This window comes from Prunus persica, chromosome G5, assembly GCF_000346465.2.
Source record: "Prunus persica cultivar Lovell chromosome G5, Prunus_persica_NCBIv2, whole genome shotgun sequence".
Lineage (NCBI taxonomy): Eukaryota > Viridiplantae > Streptophyta > Magnoliopsida > Rosales > Rosaceae > Prunus > Prunus persica.
The window spans coordinates 3,227,410-3,243,775 of record NC_034013.1 but is presented as its reverse complement, the minus strand read 5'-3'; the positions used below and the strand labels follow the sequence as shown (position 1 = coordinate 3,243,775).

Here is a 16,366-nt window from a genome sequence, read left to right as displayed (position 1 = left end):
TTTAATTGGCAGAAGTGTGTGTTGTTATTACATTATTCCCTTGACTTGGAAAGCGAAAGGACCCCTCCAGCGATATAACTTAGGCACCGCATGAATTTGTAGTTGTTAAATTTTGTTATAAATCTAATCACGTACTGTTTATATTAATCATTCATTATTATGTAACAACCCTGACATTTATTTTATTTTAAAATTTTAATGTATGCAAATCCTAAAGTTCAACATAAAAACAAATAATTCCGTAAGTTGTAACCACCAGGCAAGTTGTAACCACCAGGCACCAACTACATTTTGTATATAATATCTCTTCGGTGAAATCATGGGTGCGTTGTGTTATCAATTCTTTCATGTTATTACATGTGTATTTATTTATTCATATTATACATACGTCCATGATATATCAATCATATTGTCAATTTATATTATAACATATGTATTAGTGTGTAACATAACGCATCGATGTGACAATCAAACTATAATTTTTTCAATATGTGTTTCCCCATTTCTCCGGGAAAATAAAAAAACCAAAATCTTAGCTGCCCTCTCTTTTTCTCTCTCTCTCTCTCTTTAGCCCCAAAGGATAAAATCAATAAAGGGAGGGGGAGGTTGGGGGGAAGAAGAAGCGTAATTGCCCCTCCTTTCCCTCTCCAATTCTCTTTCGGGTTAGTGAATACTCCCTTATGGCGTTTTCAATAAGAAGCCATTTGTGGTGATTTCTTCTGACCCATGCTTAGGTTGAAGTTCGTCATCACTTATTTTTCCATGATTGTTCAATATATTTGTTCGTTGTTATGTGTAGTTAGATCGCTAAAAAATCATGTTTTTCCTAGATCGATCATATATTTTGTATTTTCTTAAAGGTTAGGTGCGGTGGGTTTGACGACGGTGTTTTTTAAGATGGTGGCTGTAGTGTTCATTTAAAGTTATTGGTGTGGTTTTAGAATTTTGGGTTTTGCTTAAGATAACCATGCTTAATGGTAGTGATGTGGGCTAGGAGTTGTGTGTTCGACTTTTGTCCGTTTTAGTTTTGTTTTTTAACGTATTAGTTTTGTTTTTCGTTTAGACTTTATACTTTGGATGTGATGTTGATATTTATTTATTTATTTAGTACAAGCAATAGTGTCATACGCAACTATGATGTCATAGAAGTTCGAACCTAAGATCTCTGGTCTACAAGTGAAAATCCTTTTGTACTGAGCTAAACCCTATTTGCGTGATGTTGATTTCTTAGTTGTATGAATATCGAATGAAGTTGCTCCTTCATTTGTTTAAAATACGCTCTAGAATTTCTTCGATTTGATCTCTGATGGCCAATCGGATAATATCCCAGCCAACCAAGGGCATTATCGTACATCCAACAATTAATTAGTTAGATAATTAATTCAAAGCCTGATCAGCAGCCGAGGACCATATATTCTGTTCTTTTCTTCTCTTTCTCTTTCTATCTGTTTCTCTCGTAACCTTTGCATTGAATCCCTCTTGGCCTCTTGGTTTGGTGGCCTCTTAGCTCCTCCTCTTGTGATTTGTATATTATCAAACTCGGAGAGAAATCAAAGGAGGTGGGATCGGATGAGAGAGAGGAGAAACAGAGAAAGAAAATTAAAACAAAAGGCAATACAGATAAAAATTTGAATTATTACGAAGAAAAAAGAAAAGAAAATTATGGAGGGGACAATGAAACGTTGTAGATGTTGGTTTAATGGGATTTCTCTCTTTCTCCACCCTCTGATCATCACTGTCTTAATCATATCCATGTGTATGGCTAATATTGGCAACGTGGACGCAGCTTTCAGTAACCTCACCACCATCCCCTTCAACCAAGGATACAGCCCTCTCTTCGGTGACGGCAATCTGGTCCGCTCCCCCGACGGGAAAGGTGTTCGTCTTCTCCTCGACCGCTTTACAGGTTAGTTGTGTTCATTTGCGCGTGTAGAAAGGCTAATATAATATTATACAATTTCACCTTTATTCATTTTTATTTTCTCTTTTTCATTCTTCATATTGATTAATTTGGTTAATTAATTTAATTAAGGGTCTGGCTTCATCTCCTCTAACCTCTACAACCATGGCTTCTTCAGCGCCAACATTAAGTTGCCATCCGATTACACTGCCGGTATCTGTGTTGCCTTCTACGTAAGTTCTCTTATTATATTTTGGAAATTGGAATCCCTTCTGGTTGGAAAGAAATTAGGGGAATTTTATACAAAAATCATTTACTTTTTCATCAGTTAAGAAATTTTGTTGCTACATATCCTGCAAATTCATTAATTTGTTTATTTATATGATCGTGATCAAACTGAACAAACAGACCTCAAACGCGGACGTATTCGAGAAGAGCCACGACGAGTTAGACATAGAATTCTTAGGGAACACAGAAGGGAAGCCATGGAGATTCCAAACCAACATCTACGGAAATGGCAGCACTAACCGCGGCCGGGAAGAGCGTTACCGGCTGTGGTTCGACCCTACCAAGGACTTCCACCGATATAGCATTCTTTGGACCCCTCAAATCACCATGTGAGTTTTTTTTTTTTTTTTTTTTTTTTCATATTTCCATTATTAATATTTATTAATTTCCTTCTCGAATTTGTGTTCTTTTCTACAATATATTTTTGTTTTGCCTTATTTTTCTATGCCATGTTTTGCTTTGATTGTTCCTTCTGTTTTGGGAAAGTTGTCGTATTCTTGTTTACGTGTGTGCTTTGTAGACTTTGTTGTATGTTCGTTTGACCTCACGAGCAGCCATACACGCTTTGGGATTGCGTCTGGTTGCTTCTACCTTCTCGAGAAAAAGTCCAACATGTGTTATGCTTTAGGTCACACTATGAATTTAATTAGATGGTTGATTAAATAAAATTATGGATAAATGTGATCATACTTTGTTTAAAATCTAATAATAACCCAATATGTCACATCTAACACAAGAATAATTTTCTTTTATACTCTCAAAGAAAAAACAAGAACCATTTTCATATACGTGCGCGTACACACACGATAATTTTGTCATATATAATAGAGAAATATATATATATGTAGTTTACAAAATTGTAGCAATACTAGACTATAAACATTTTTGTTATTTTGAACTCAATTTGACTTCAAAATATTTGGATGAAACTGCAACAAGAAGCTCTTATATAATTCATACTAGCCAGCGTGAGTCAATTGGTTTTTTAATTTATTTTTATTTTTTTAGAATATAAAAATATATGGATAGTTGTGTTTCATAAAAATACGACTTTTTATCTGATTTTTAAAAATATTTTAAAAATATTTTAAATATGAAAAAATGTGAATTTACTATTTTCTCTTCATTTAATTAATAATCTCAATTATTAATATTTGCATTAATCAATGACATGTTCTAGTATTTTGAATGTTGATTCTCTGCCTTTAACTTGATATGTAAGGATAAAGAAAGCATCCTCCTATACTTTTTAGATGGTGCACCAAATTTTTGGTAGGCTACCAAACTGACCCATGCAGATCCGAAGTTTTCTATAAACCATATTGACTCAATCATTGCCTAATTTTAATTGAACAAATTGATTGATGATACCTTTCTATATATATATATATATATATATGTATATGCATTAACTGATGAAGGAATGTTATTTTTTTATTTTTTGGTGGAATTGATATAATCAATCAATTTATTCAACTAAATTAATGCCATGATTTGTAAAATTTGTTCAATTAAATGAAGGCCATGATTGACGTATCAATTTCAGATGATGCAAGTAAATCTTCCCTTATAATTAATTAATTACTAAAAATTTGTTAATGTATCAGATTTTATGTGGATGACGTTCCAATTAGAGAGGTGGAGAGAAGGGAAGAAATGGGGGGTGACTACCCATCAAAGCCAATGTCGTTGTATACGACTATATGGGATGCTAGCAATTGGGCCACGTCGGGAGGGAAATACAAGGTGAATTATAAATATGCCCCTTTTGTAGCCGAATTCAAAGACCTAGTCCTGGATGGCTGCCCTGCCGACCCCATCCAGCAAATCCCAGCCGCTGAGGCATGCGCCGAGAAATATGCCCTCCTCGCAACCCAGGACTACTCCGTCATCACACCTCAGCGGAGGGCCGCCATGCGCAGGTTCAGGCAGCGATACATGTACTACTCTTATTGTTATGATTCGTTGCGGTATCCGGTGCCACCGCCGGAGTGCGTCATCATTGCGGCCGAGAGGGCGCGCTTTAAGGACACCGGCAGGTTGAAGTTTGGCGGCAGCCACAAGCGGCAGTCCAAGCGGAGAACCCGCAATCGCAATCGGGTCCTCCCTGATTCGGACGTTACGCCCTATTAACCTTTCGGTCATTACCGTTATATTTGATTCATACAACTCATGCATGCATGTAAATTCAAGCCTAGCTTATACAATTACTGTACCTATATAGGTTGGTGGGGCGTCATTCCCTTTTTCTCTCTCCAAATTAAGTTCAAACCTTAATTTGTTGTTGAAAATTAGTATAAAAGTTAGCATCATGAGTTATATATGAGCAACCACTTTTGGTGGGGTCTTTTTTGGTTAGACACAAATTTGGTGTTTTTCTATTCATATTTTTTTGCGTTGGATTTCGTGGATATGTTACACATGAAATAAATTTAATTTGATGAGCGCGTATGAATTTCCAGCAATATATAAAATTTGAGTGCTGTTAAACGAACTTTAAAATTAACTGAGTGCACTCTACTACCAAGGTATTTATTGAATCACTAATTTACCCTAATATAAAATGACTAAAAGGATATATGGAATTGTGAAACAAATATAATTAATTTTAATAAGTACATCCTACTCACCATATTCAACCTAATCCAACGTAGAGAAGTTTTTGTATAATTTTAAGAGTCTTTGATGTTTCAAAGGCTTAGAGCTTCCTTACAAACATAGCAAAAGACAAGTGTCGAAAATTCTCTATGTACTTGATTCTTCCTGATGGAAAAGATGGGCAGCCATATTTGAATGAAAAAGGTTATTCCAGTATGACTTCTTAGCTCAACATCATCAATAGCATAAAGTTGAAGTGGATGACTTTAAAATCCCAGGGTTTAAACATTTCTTCTAACTTGGAAACATCCAAAATTCTCAAGGATTTCGGACCGGTGATGATGCATTTCACTAGTTATTTGACAAAGATATTTGAGTCTCCTCCACATAGTTCAAAGAAAATCACAAGGATTTACAAGAATCAAGCTTTGAATTGTAGGAGCTAGTAAATCTACTCCCACAACAGCTTACGAAATTAAAGATTTTGATGCGAACCCATAATTTGACAAGAGGGCAGGAATTCATGTAAAAAGAGAAACCTGGTTTAGGATTGGTATTAGGGTGTTGTGTGATAAAGTGTATTAGCGTGTACAAGGGGTATTTTTAGTAGTTAAATAGGGTGTACTAAGTTAATTTTACATTTTGATTAAAATATTAAGGTGTACTTAGATCATAGGGTGTACTCAAGGGTAGTTTAGCAGTACTCTAAAATTTTAGGCTGTTATTAAACGAACCCTAAAATTAACTGAGTACACCTAATTACGATCTAAGTATACCCTAATATTTAAATCAAAATATAAAATTAACTAAGTACATCCTATTTAACTACCAAAAATACTCTGATAAGCAACAAAAGACTTCAACTACATAAGTAGTAATTGGAAATGAAAAACAAACTAGGCAGAGCACTACTAAAGAAGACTAAGATTATAGGTCATCGTGACTTACAAAACTAAGATGGACAAACTGTGATGAAACTGAAGTCATCGAATAGAGAAGTTTAAAGTGGTCTTCAAAATCAGAGTAATATCTACATGATCATATTTCTTCAGCAAAATCAAAGTAATTTTAGAATTCGTTTAACACTCAAATTTTATCATACTAAATTGTCTAACTTGAAATCATTATCCAACATCCATCGCATTTGAACTATTTTGTTTTTGTTATCTTTTATCCTTCCTGTCATGACATGGCCGACCTTCTGTTTGTATAATCAATCCTATAAACACAGCAACTTTTTCATTTTCGTTGATGTCTGCTGTAGAGAATGTATTTCCTTGTAATAAACAAATTACAAAAAGTCCCTATTTATATAAATACGTGAAGTTTTACTAAAGGTAAGAAATAATATAGACATAAATACAATTCTATTTACAGCAGGAAAGCTAATTGCTAGGAGGAGATTGTGAGGTTGACTTCCGTGTGTGTTAAGAAAGGAAAGCTGCGTTAACACTCTTCGCAAACTGGGCGTCGCAGGATGAACAAGTTTGAAAGACGTGTTGATGGCGTGATTTGTGAAGGGCCTTTGTAAACATGTCCATAGGTTGGTCGACAGAAGGAACAAAGCAAACTTGATGACTTCATTCAAATTTGAATAAACCACAATTTGAACATCAAATTCAAAATGAGTACTTAAAAATAAGAAACAAACAAATAGCTAAAACAATTTACATTTCACTGAGACATGAAAATTCCTACAGGTTCAGCCTTGAAGTTGAATTTAGTTGGACAAGAAACAAATAAAATAATACTAGTAAACTAGACAAACTAAGGGAACTGGAATGAGCCCCCAATTTGATTAGTGCCTGATGGGGGGCTGATAGCCACCCAAAGGAGAGAAATGGTGATTGCCATAAGACCAGACCACACAAACACAATGGTGGGTGTCTTCCCTCTTCTTCCCATGAGCCCTTTGGCAAACGGATACAAATGAGCCAACACCCAGAAACTGAAGAACACACCTCCAAGCAACCGGCTCCACTGCGGTATCACGCTGTATATCGTTCGACAAGTTGCAACTGCAATTGCAATCAAGTTTGTCATCATGATGGTGATGGGTGGTATCATCAGAGACGTCCATTTGAAGATGTAGAGATCAACAAACTCATCATCTGCGTCGTCACCACCAGATTTCGATGTCAAAGTGAAGGAAATCTCTATTCCTGCTATCACCTTCAGAAGGCCCTGCAGCACAGCAGCCAGATGAGCACTTGTGCCTCCAATCAACCAAAACTGCTCGTTCCTCCACCACTCTTCCAGTGCAATGCCAGACCACTTGATCTCCAGCACGGCGAGAAGAATGAGGGTGATTGTGATGCCCAGGAGGTATGCCAGGAAGGTTATGTTGAGGGACTGAACAATGAACTGACCCGAAAAGAGGGAGAGCGCGGGAAGGAAGCAGTAAACAATGAGGAAAAAGGAAGTGAAAGGGTACATTCCCACACTCAGGTAAGCGATCCTTTGCAGAATTTTCATCCTTGAGCTGGCCAGAAGAGCATTGTTGCGAGAAAAGAAAATCTCAACAGAGCCAGTACCCCATCGGAGCACCTGATGCAGCCTGTCAGTAAGATTGATGGGGGCAGTCCCTCTGAAAGCATCCCTCTTTGTAACACAATAAACAGATCTCCATCCACGGTTGTGCATCCGGTAACCTGTCACCACATCTTCAGTTACTGATCCATAAATCCACCCAATTCTCTGGCCCCATTCAGTCTTATCCTCATACCAGCATGAGATGACACTGATTGCCTCTGCAACCGTTGATGCATCAAGAAGCTCCCGAGGGAGAGTGAGAGCCCCCGGGGGCCGTCCATGTTTCATGGATGGATGATCAGCAATGGGCCGACCTTGGAATTCTGCCACTCGAATTGAGTCAACAAGGAAGCTTGAGTTTCCAAACTTTTTAGGAACAAGAGCAAGATTTATTTCTTCATCATCACCAAACTCTCCTACTTCAATTGATTGGCAGTCTTGGGAGGCAACTTCAGGGGCAGACGCAACTGAAGAAGAAGATTTCCTTGTGCGACGACGGGCAGAGAAACCACTGCAGCAACAGCAACCATTACGACACTTTTTCACCCGAGGAGGGTCAAAGCCATAAAGGGCAGTGCGACGAAAGAGGCATCCAGTTCCTACATACACTGGACCCTGAAGGCCATCAAACGCACGCATGTTGACATCAAAGAAAACAGTGTTGTGGTTGGCATAGCGATCAGAAGGGTCAATTCCTTCAAACCTCTGAGGAAACTGCACATAACAAATGCGATCACCACCACGGTCCATCATGAAGCACATACCTTCTCTCAGTGCTTGGGAGTTGTATACGTAATGGTCACAGTCAAGGTTGAGAATGAAGGGGCCATTGGACATGACTGCTGAGGCGCGAACCAGAGCATTCATGGCACCAGCTTTCTTGTTGTGATCATAGCCAGGCCGCTTTTCACGAGAAACATAAACGAGCATGGGGAGACGAATATCAACCTCACTTAGGTCCAAGGAACTTGAATCCATTGATGTTCCTCTAAGTGGTTCATCACTAGGAGGTTTCAACATCACCTGCATATGAACATATGACACAAATTAGCTTTTAAGCCAAACAAATCGGCACGTTTAATTAATTTGAAGAGACATCTTGAGACTACATTTGTGAAATTTTACAAGACAAATGGAACTCATATGTACCTGCATGATACTGGCATGATCACCCCTAGAATGCTCAGGCACAGAAACTGTCCAAGTGCCAGGCCAATGGGTTCCATCAGCCATCCAAGTAGCTTTCGGGATCTTTATCTTTTCTACTGCTTCATCATTTCCAATCTCTCTCCCAAGTTTCATAGCCTTCATCTCGTGCCGAGCATTATAGGCATCCGAACGTCTTCGAATTGAATCAGGAAGGCCATTAATCCTAACCTTAAATTCATCATACTCACGCTTCAACCGTCTGCGGTCCTTGACAAAATCTGGCCGTACTTTATTCTTATAAGGATCTCTCTTCAGATTGAAGTACGATTCTGGATTTCGTGGCTCAATAGCATGCTTCCGGCAAAATGGCACCCACAAATTGGCAAAACTAGCAGCTTCTGCCATGGCCTCAAAGGTCAAAAGTGCACCTCCATCATCAGAAACATAGCAAGAAAGCTTCTCAACAGGGTAGTCAGCCGCAAGAATTGATAGAATGGTGTTTGCAGTGACAAGAGGTGGTTCCTTCTCTGGATCTGCTGTTGATACAAAAATATCTATGCCTGGAAGATCAGATTTTCCAGTAGGATTGCTGGGATTAGGTGATTCAAACTTCTCCTTTAGAACATCAAGATTAGTAATGCGATTGATGGGACAGAGCTTTGGAAGCTGATCAAGTAGCCAGGAGAAGGCGAACCAGATTTCACAAACGACAGACATAGCCCACAACCACACTGCATCCTCATTAGGGTTTCTGATTCTCCATTGCAAAAATAGTCCAAGGACAACCATTCGAACTAATATTAGGATCCTGTAAGAATACACCCACCCACCAAAAAGATGTAATTAAGCTTGCAATTAACTTGTTCAAGCAAATAATGGACAATACTGTATAAACAACTCTAACTAGCTTAAATGGAATTACTTCTGCAGCATCAAAATTAACAATATGGAAGAGAAAGCTGAAAGAGTGCAACAAAAAAGGATTGGTTAACTTTCAAGCTGAATTCAAACCAAAAAGGAAATTCTTCAAAGCTACTAATTAGAAGAGTAGTAATGAACTCCGAGGTATACTTTTGAAGCTTAAACTATGTAATGTACTTGGACATTAGTGTACAACTTTGTTATGAATTTCAGAGTTCAAGAACTACGTAACACAGCACATCTTAGACTAGCACAAGGCATTTCGTAATTTCGACACAGTGAAAAGAAAAAGATAGAAGACAAAAACAGTGCAGGTAGAAATAAACACTGAGGTAACATTCAAAAACAAAGAGAATGGCAAAGCCCTACCTAACCAAAAAAAATGGGAAGACATTATTAACAGATCAGAGGAAAACAGAGAGCACCAAATGAGGAAAAGAGTTTTACCGATAAGGACTCAGAATTGCAGCAGAGATATTCAGTTTGCGCGTAAGTGGCCTCCATTGCTTGTCATGAAAGACTTTAGGATCACCGCCAATCCCCTCCTGGCTCCCATCCACATCAACCTTTGGCCATATAGCATTTCCATATCCATAACTCCCCTTTGTCTCGAACAACCATTTGGTATGATCAAACTCACTGCTCTGACGCCCCATCACTGCTGTTGACTTCATCAACGACAACCTCCTCTCCATCTTCGAAGTGAATGGCACCTGCAGATGCTGCCCATTATTCCCAGCATACTCACTCACATCCAGCTCCTTATAAGGTTCTTTGCAGCCAGGACAAATATGATCACCTGTTCTTATAGCGTCCCTATAACAATCCAAACAGATCTTGTAATCACACTCACACGGGACTATGTCTACACCCCTCTCATCAGTGACTACCTTAGCATCACAACCGGGCACAGCGCAATTCGACCCTTTCGCGCCGGTCATCTGGGGATGGCTAGTTACGGACTCAATCACCTTTTCCTTCAAATGAGCTCGGGTAATGCAATTATAACCGCCGGTAAACAAAGAACTGGAAGCATACTGGTCCTCAACTCTCTGAGAAGTGGACCACTCCATGGACATTCCCATGGGCTGATTATCAGGTGTAGAGGGTATGTGGACAGTGTAGGTTGCAAATTCAACACCCCCAATGTCACTGTCAAGGTCATTGCTAGTTTGGGTAACATGGTGAACCCTAGCCCTAGGAGATCCACCTGAGAAATTGACTGGAGATTCAGAACCCATAAAGCTTAGCACCTTCTAGCACCAGAATCTGAAATTCGAAACACAAGAAGCAAAAGAGCCACATGCTCCCTCTATCAAAAATTGAATGAAGAAGTTCCAAGCTGCTTAGCATAAGACTCGAAATCTAGTACAAAGACAAAAAGCAATCCCTCTCTTTTCTCCCTGCAATTTTTATGTTTGATTTCGCTCAGAAAGCTGAGACTTAAAATAGAAGAAACATCGAAAAGTACATTTAATTATTCGGATTACGCAACTAGTTTCTTCACTCAGTACCCGAAGCAAAACAAGATTGCTAGCAAAAGAAACACAATATTTTTTGTTTTTTGAAACTTCAACAGATGGTATGCAAAATAAAACAGCAGCCAAAATGAATAAACGAATAAGTGATGAACACTTCTCACCTTAAGAATCAAAACACCAGCTCAAATCTCGTACCCTTCAGGCCCCCCCAAAAAAAAACAGTTTGATTTCTTACAGAGTGCGAAGAAGCTGCAGGTTGATGACGTGGAAAACCTAAGAATGAAGAAATGGGTACGCGTTGTTTTTTGAGTTTGGATTAAGACTGTGTGCTGATTTGCAATCCAAATTATGAGGCACAGGCATTGTGGGTTTTGAGTTAGCTTGGCGGACTTTTGTCTGCTCGTTTTCTGTTGGTCCCTTATAAAAAGATTTTGTTTTGAATTTTTGTCGCTGTCTTTGTTACCGTTGAAAAGGTTTTAATTTTGAATTATTTGACCGTTGCAAAACGAGACCGTTGTGGAAGGACTGTCTTCTCTTTACCACCAATAAAAAGGATAAGGAGATATCGACCCAAATAATTAAGGATAAGGAGATAATTTTTATTCTTTTTCGTTTTTAATACAAGCAATAAAAGGAATGGAGTTTCTTTTTCATTTATACCATGGTGTTATTAGGGTTCGAATCTAAAATCTTTGGTTCGTCAAAACTTAATATCAATAATTTAACGACTTCAAATATAACACATCAAAGTTAACATAAAGTTTAGTTTTATTCATTTATTTTTTCTAAATTGACGATATCCCCTGTTATCTTTATATCTCTTTGTCTCTCTCTCTCTCTAGCTCTCTCTATTTCATTAGACTAGACCCGATTTATTTTATTTTGTATTTTTATACTTGGGGTGAGATGGGATGGGATAACCAAATCATCTTTTGCTTTTTCTTTTTAAAGTGGCCTTTCGTAATAAAAATGCTAGCCCTTTTTCTTTCTTGTTTTTTAAGAGACCCACTTTTTTTTATAAAAAAATTTATTTAAAATGAGGTTTATCAAATGTGTCCTTGAATTTTTTTTTTAAATCCACATTTTAGTTCTCAACTTTTAAATTAATCAATGTTGTCTTTCATTTTTTGGTTCATATATCAATTTGGTCCCTACTATAGCATTATGACAAAATTTTCATGAATTTTCATGAAATTTGGTGACATATGATCATCATCACATGACCACTTTAAAGGAAAGTTTTATTAAAATAGCTTCTTTTAGTCCTAGAATTCATGGTTTTGCTAAAAAATGTCATCTTCTCTCCATTTAGAATTCACATTTCGGTCTATTTAAACTTATTGTGGGTGTTGTACGGTATACCAAACACGACAAAGAACCTTGCATCAACAACCAAACCAACAAGTGCCGACATTTTTTTGTTCAAAATTTGTAAATTATTGCAAATCTTATTACTTTTTACTTATCTTGGGCAGAATAATTTCGTACCATTTCGAAGGCTACTTTGTAGCAGCGTAACTCTCACATTTTTAAAAATGTTTATGCTCTCCATATACTTTTGTGTGACACAATTGAGAAACATATCATGAACCAAAATAGCCAATAATAAAAGTGGTGGGTTTTCGAGGGCGAAAGTAAGCTGCTCACCAACTATTTGTTTCTTTTTGCTGCTGTATCTCTCCGATCTCTGGACCAAATGCCAATAAGGGGTCTTCTTGAAACCCTTCAAGCAAGTTATTGCTTCCATTGACAAAGAGAAATTTGTGTGAATGCATTGTTTGATTTTATATTTTTGGAGTAAAATTTGAATTGAGAGATGGCATGAAAAAGAATTAAAAATTAACTGTTTGGTTATAATCAATGTCTTTTTCATTGACATAATCAATTTGCATTGCATTCTTCACATTCAAAGCTCCAACCGCATGGTGTCGCAATTTTTTATATTTTTTCAAATATTTTTTTTCACAAAGTAATAAATGCATCTTCCATTAAGAGGGTAATTATTAATTAACATTATATATACTAATTATAGGATTGACATCATAATTAATGTCTTTTTTTATTAGAAAATTAGATATTAACCCAAAACTGCAAGCACTCACAGGGAAAAACTCATGGGTTTTTTAAGGATCAATGTAGGCCCATTGTTTGGGTTTTTATCAAAATTTTCATTAATTATCATATTAATAATCAAGTTTGACTTTTCTCAATGCCCATATTACCCCCTAATAATATCTAAGTTTATTTATTATTTACCAAAACAAAACTTTCTTTATTTGCTTTGAAATATACTAACATAATAACCATTTATAACACACACATACACACATTTATCTCTCTAAACTCTCCCTTATGCAAATCCAAATCTTCTTAAGATCTCAACAATGATAGGTTCTCCTTCTTCTCTTCTTATTTTTATAAAAAAAAAAATTTTAAATACTTTTTATTTGTTTACCTTGTATGTAGGAGCAATTTATGTTTCTTTTAGATTTCCTTATATGCGTGTTTATGATCTTTCACACAATCTGAAATACGTAAAGACATACCTGGTACCATCTTTCTTGAGTACATTACCTCTAAACTCATTCAACCGCAACAGCAACAATCCCAGCAAGAACAGGAACAGCTCAAGACTTATGCTGTCTCTCATAATCTGTTTTAGATCTCTCTTTGTGATGAGATTAGGGTTAGAGAACGTGTCTGATGAGAGCATGGCCTTAACCTTATATAAGGCTAGGTCAAGTCGTCTCTACTCATCACCGAGGGTTGCCTTGACTAATCTTCCAAGCCCACCAAAATGGTTCACGCAAAAAAAGGAAATAAATAGGACCCTTTAATAGGCTTCAAAACCTTTCCTTATTTCACAAGGTTTTGGGCTTCAAGGTATAACTTAATTTATACTCTTATCAAAACATGATATAACTTAGTATCTAGTGTACCGATCTAACTAGGAAACATAACATTCTCCCACTAGATCAAGCACTAGAGCATTAAGCTTCTGCATTCCAAAAGGTTTGATAATCTTTACTGGCCATGAATTTAAAACGTTTAAGTCCTTCCCTTCAAGCTACAGTGAAAAGCGATTAGACAAAACGAACTATAGACAAGCACTGCTCACTTTATTAAAAATAGGTCATCTATAATCACATAATGCAATCTCAAAATACATGAAGCACCTACCAATGCTAACCTTAATATGTATTGATCCGTAATGTGAATCTCTATATTTTTCAGTACATGTACCCCTTTACGACTTAGCAAGAGTCAATCCGCAATGTTATTAAAACAATAGCATCTCAAAAGAGACCATAAACTCACATGCATAAACGAAATTACATAATAAGTTTAAACAGCTAAATAGTCAAAATGGTAGAATTTATTCAATAATAAATAAAATTGTCAACCAAATTAACATCCTTAAATGCAAATCCCTCAATCCAGAAAACAACTAAATAAACATACCAGTAAAATATCATAATGAAAACAAGACTTCCATTAGATTGCAACATCAAAGCTAGGAAATAATCTCATGCTCTCAACATGTCTCAAAAAAGCTTCTAAAGGAAAAAAAAACTTTGTGAACGGATCTGCAATCATATCTTGAGTTCTGATATGATCAAACCTGACTTGTTTGTCCACCTACCTTCTCCCTCACTATTAAATATTTTCTGTCAATATGCTGAAGTCCAGATGACATCTTGTTGTTCATGCAGTGAAAAACAGATGCAGTGTTGTCATTAAATATCTGTATTGGTCTAGAAATCGAGTCCACCACCTTAATGTCTTTAATAAAATTCCTTAGCCATACTGTATGAGAAGTGCCTTCATAGTAAGCTATGTATTTTGAAAACATGGTTGAACTCGAAACACCATATTGTTTAGCACTCTTCCAAGCAACAACTGCTCCTGCCATCTTGAAAAGAAAACCTGATGTAGAGATATAATCATCCTCTGCTTTTCCAAGATTCGCATCAGCATAACCAACAAGCTCTAAATTCTATGTACGTTTGTAAATCAATATAAAAGCCTTTGTTCTCTGTAGGTACCTTAGAATCTTCTTTTCAGCTATCCAATGTAGCATTCCCAAATTTTACTGAAATCACCCCATCATGCTAGTGCACAAGGCAAGGTCTAGCCTTGTACACACTTGTGCGTATATGATGCTTCCAACTAGAAAAGCGTACGGCTTGTTCCTCATCTCATCCTCTTCTTCTTTATTTTTGGAGCAATGCTCCTTCTTTAAATCTCCTTTAGCTAACAGAACTTTCTATCCAGAACACATACTTATGTCAAAACGCTTGAGTATCCTTTCAATGTATGTTTTCTGTGACAGGCTTAGGAGGCCTCGAGCTCGGTGTCTCTGAATTTCAATGCCAAACACAAAATCAGCTTCTCCCAAATTCTTCATCTCAAAATTGTTTGAAAGTAGCTCCTTAGTGTCTTTAAGTAAATTGTGATCATTTGTAGCCAAAAGTATATTTCGACATACAGCACTAGAAAAATAAATTGGCTCACACACTTCTTTAGATAAATGCATTGATCGGTTATGTTCTCTTCAAAACCATAAGATGAAACAGTTTGATGGAATTTGAAATACCACCTTATGCTTGCTTGCTTCACTTTATAGAATGCCTTGTTAAGTTTGTAAATCATATGCTCTTTTCTCTCCTTTGCAAACCCTTCAGGTTGTCTCATAAAATTTTCTTCTTCGAGTTCACCATTCAGAAAAGCATTTTTTACATCCATTTGATGTAAAAGTAGGTCATAATGCGCCACCAAAGCCATAATTATGCGGAAAGAATTTTTGGTGGAAACTGGAGAAAACATCTCAGTGTAGTCAATTCCTTCCCTTTGGGTGAATCCTTTTGCTACCAATCTAGCCTTAAATCTTTCGATTCTTCCATCTTTATCCTTCTTTATTTTAAAAACCCATTTCAAGCCTACCAATTTCTGGCTCTTGTGGGGTTCAACTAATTCTCATACTTGATTATTCTTCATGCTTTCGAGTTCATTAAACATTGCTTCCCTCCATTTGTTTGCATTCTGACTCTCCATAGCTTCTTTAAAACTTATTGGATCAACCTAATCTCCAATGTCAAAATCTACTTCCTGTAAGTACACATAATCTGAAATTGCTATGGATCTTCTTGTTCTATCAGATCTCCTTAATGGTATTGGTTCGAGTGAATTTTCTTAGTGTGGGTTTTCTGGAGTTTGTTCTTCTTGTTGGTCAATTGGTTCTTCGAACTGTGGAGGCTCCAATTGACCACTCGGTGGGGCTAGTGCGATGTCACTCATGGGGATCAATGTTGTAGATTCTGGTTCAACATTCTCAATCACAGCCACATCCCCTTCTTCTTCAAAAATAAAATCTTCATTGTCAGTAGCATTCTCCTCATACTCTAAAAACTTTGCACAATCATTCTCCTCATACTCTAAAAACTTTGCACAATCAGTCTCAAAAATTCGGGTACCATAATTTAAACAGTAAAACCTA

At 36.9% G+C, this 16,366-nt stretch overlaps 2 protein-coding genes across 2 annotated transcripts; one reads left to right on the top strand and one right to left on the bottom strand.

Annotated features, from left to right (window-relative positions):
* LOC18777784 (probable xyloglucan endotransglucosylase/hydrolase protein 30) lies at positions 1,404-4,573 on the top strand. The gene is made up of 4 exons (XM_007210456.2): positions 1,404-1,906; positions 2,033-2,133; positions 2,309-2,517; positions 3,796-4,573. Exons 1-4 carry the CDS (start codon positions 1,663-1,665, stop codon positions 4,319-4,321), a joined length of 1,080 nt encoding a protein of 359 aa, XP_007210518.1. The 5' UTR covers positions 1,404-1,662; the 3' UTR covers positions 4,322-4,573.
* Positions 6,335-11,256, bottom strand: LOC18778065 (cellulose synthase-like protein D3). The gene is made up of 4 exons (XM_007210914.2): positions 11,031-11,256; positions 9,836-10,657; positions 8,468-9,275; positions 6,335-8,341 (listed from the first exon to the last, which is right to left on the bottom strand). Exons 2-4 carry the CDS (start codon positions 10,627-10,629, stop codon positions 6,554-6,556), a joined length of 3,390 nt encoding a protein of 1,129 aa, XP_007210976.1. The 5' UTR covers positions 10,630-10,657; positions 11,031-11,256; the 3' UTR covers positions 6,335-6,553.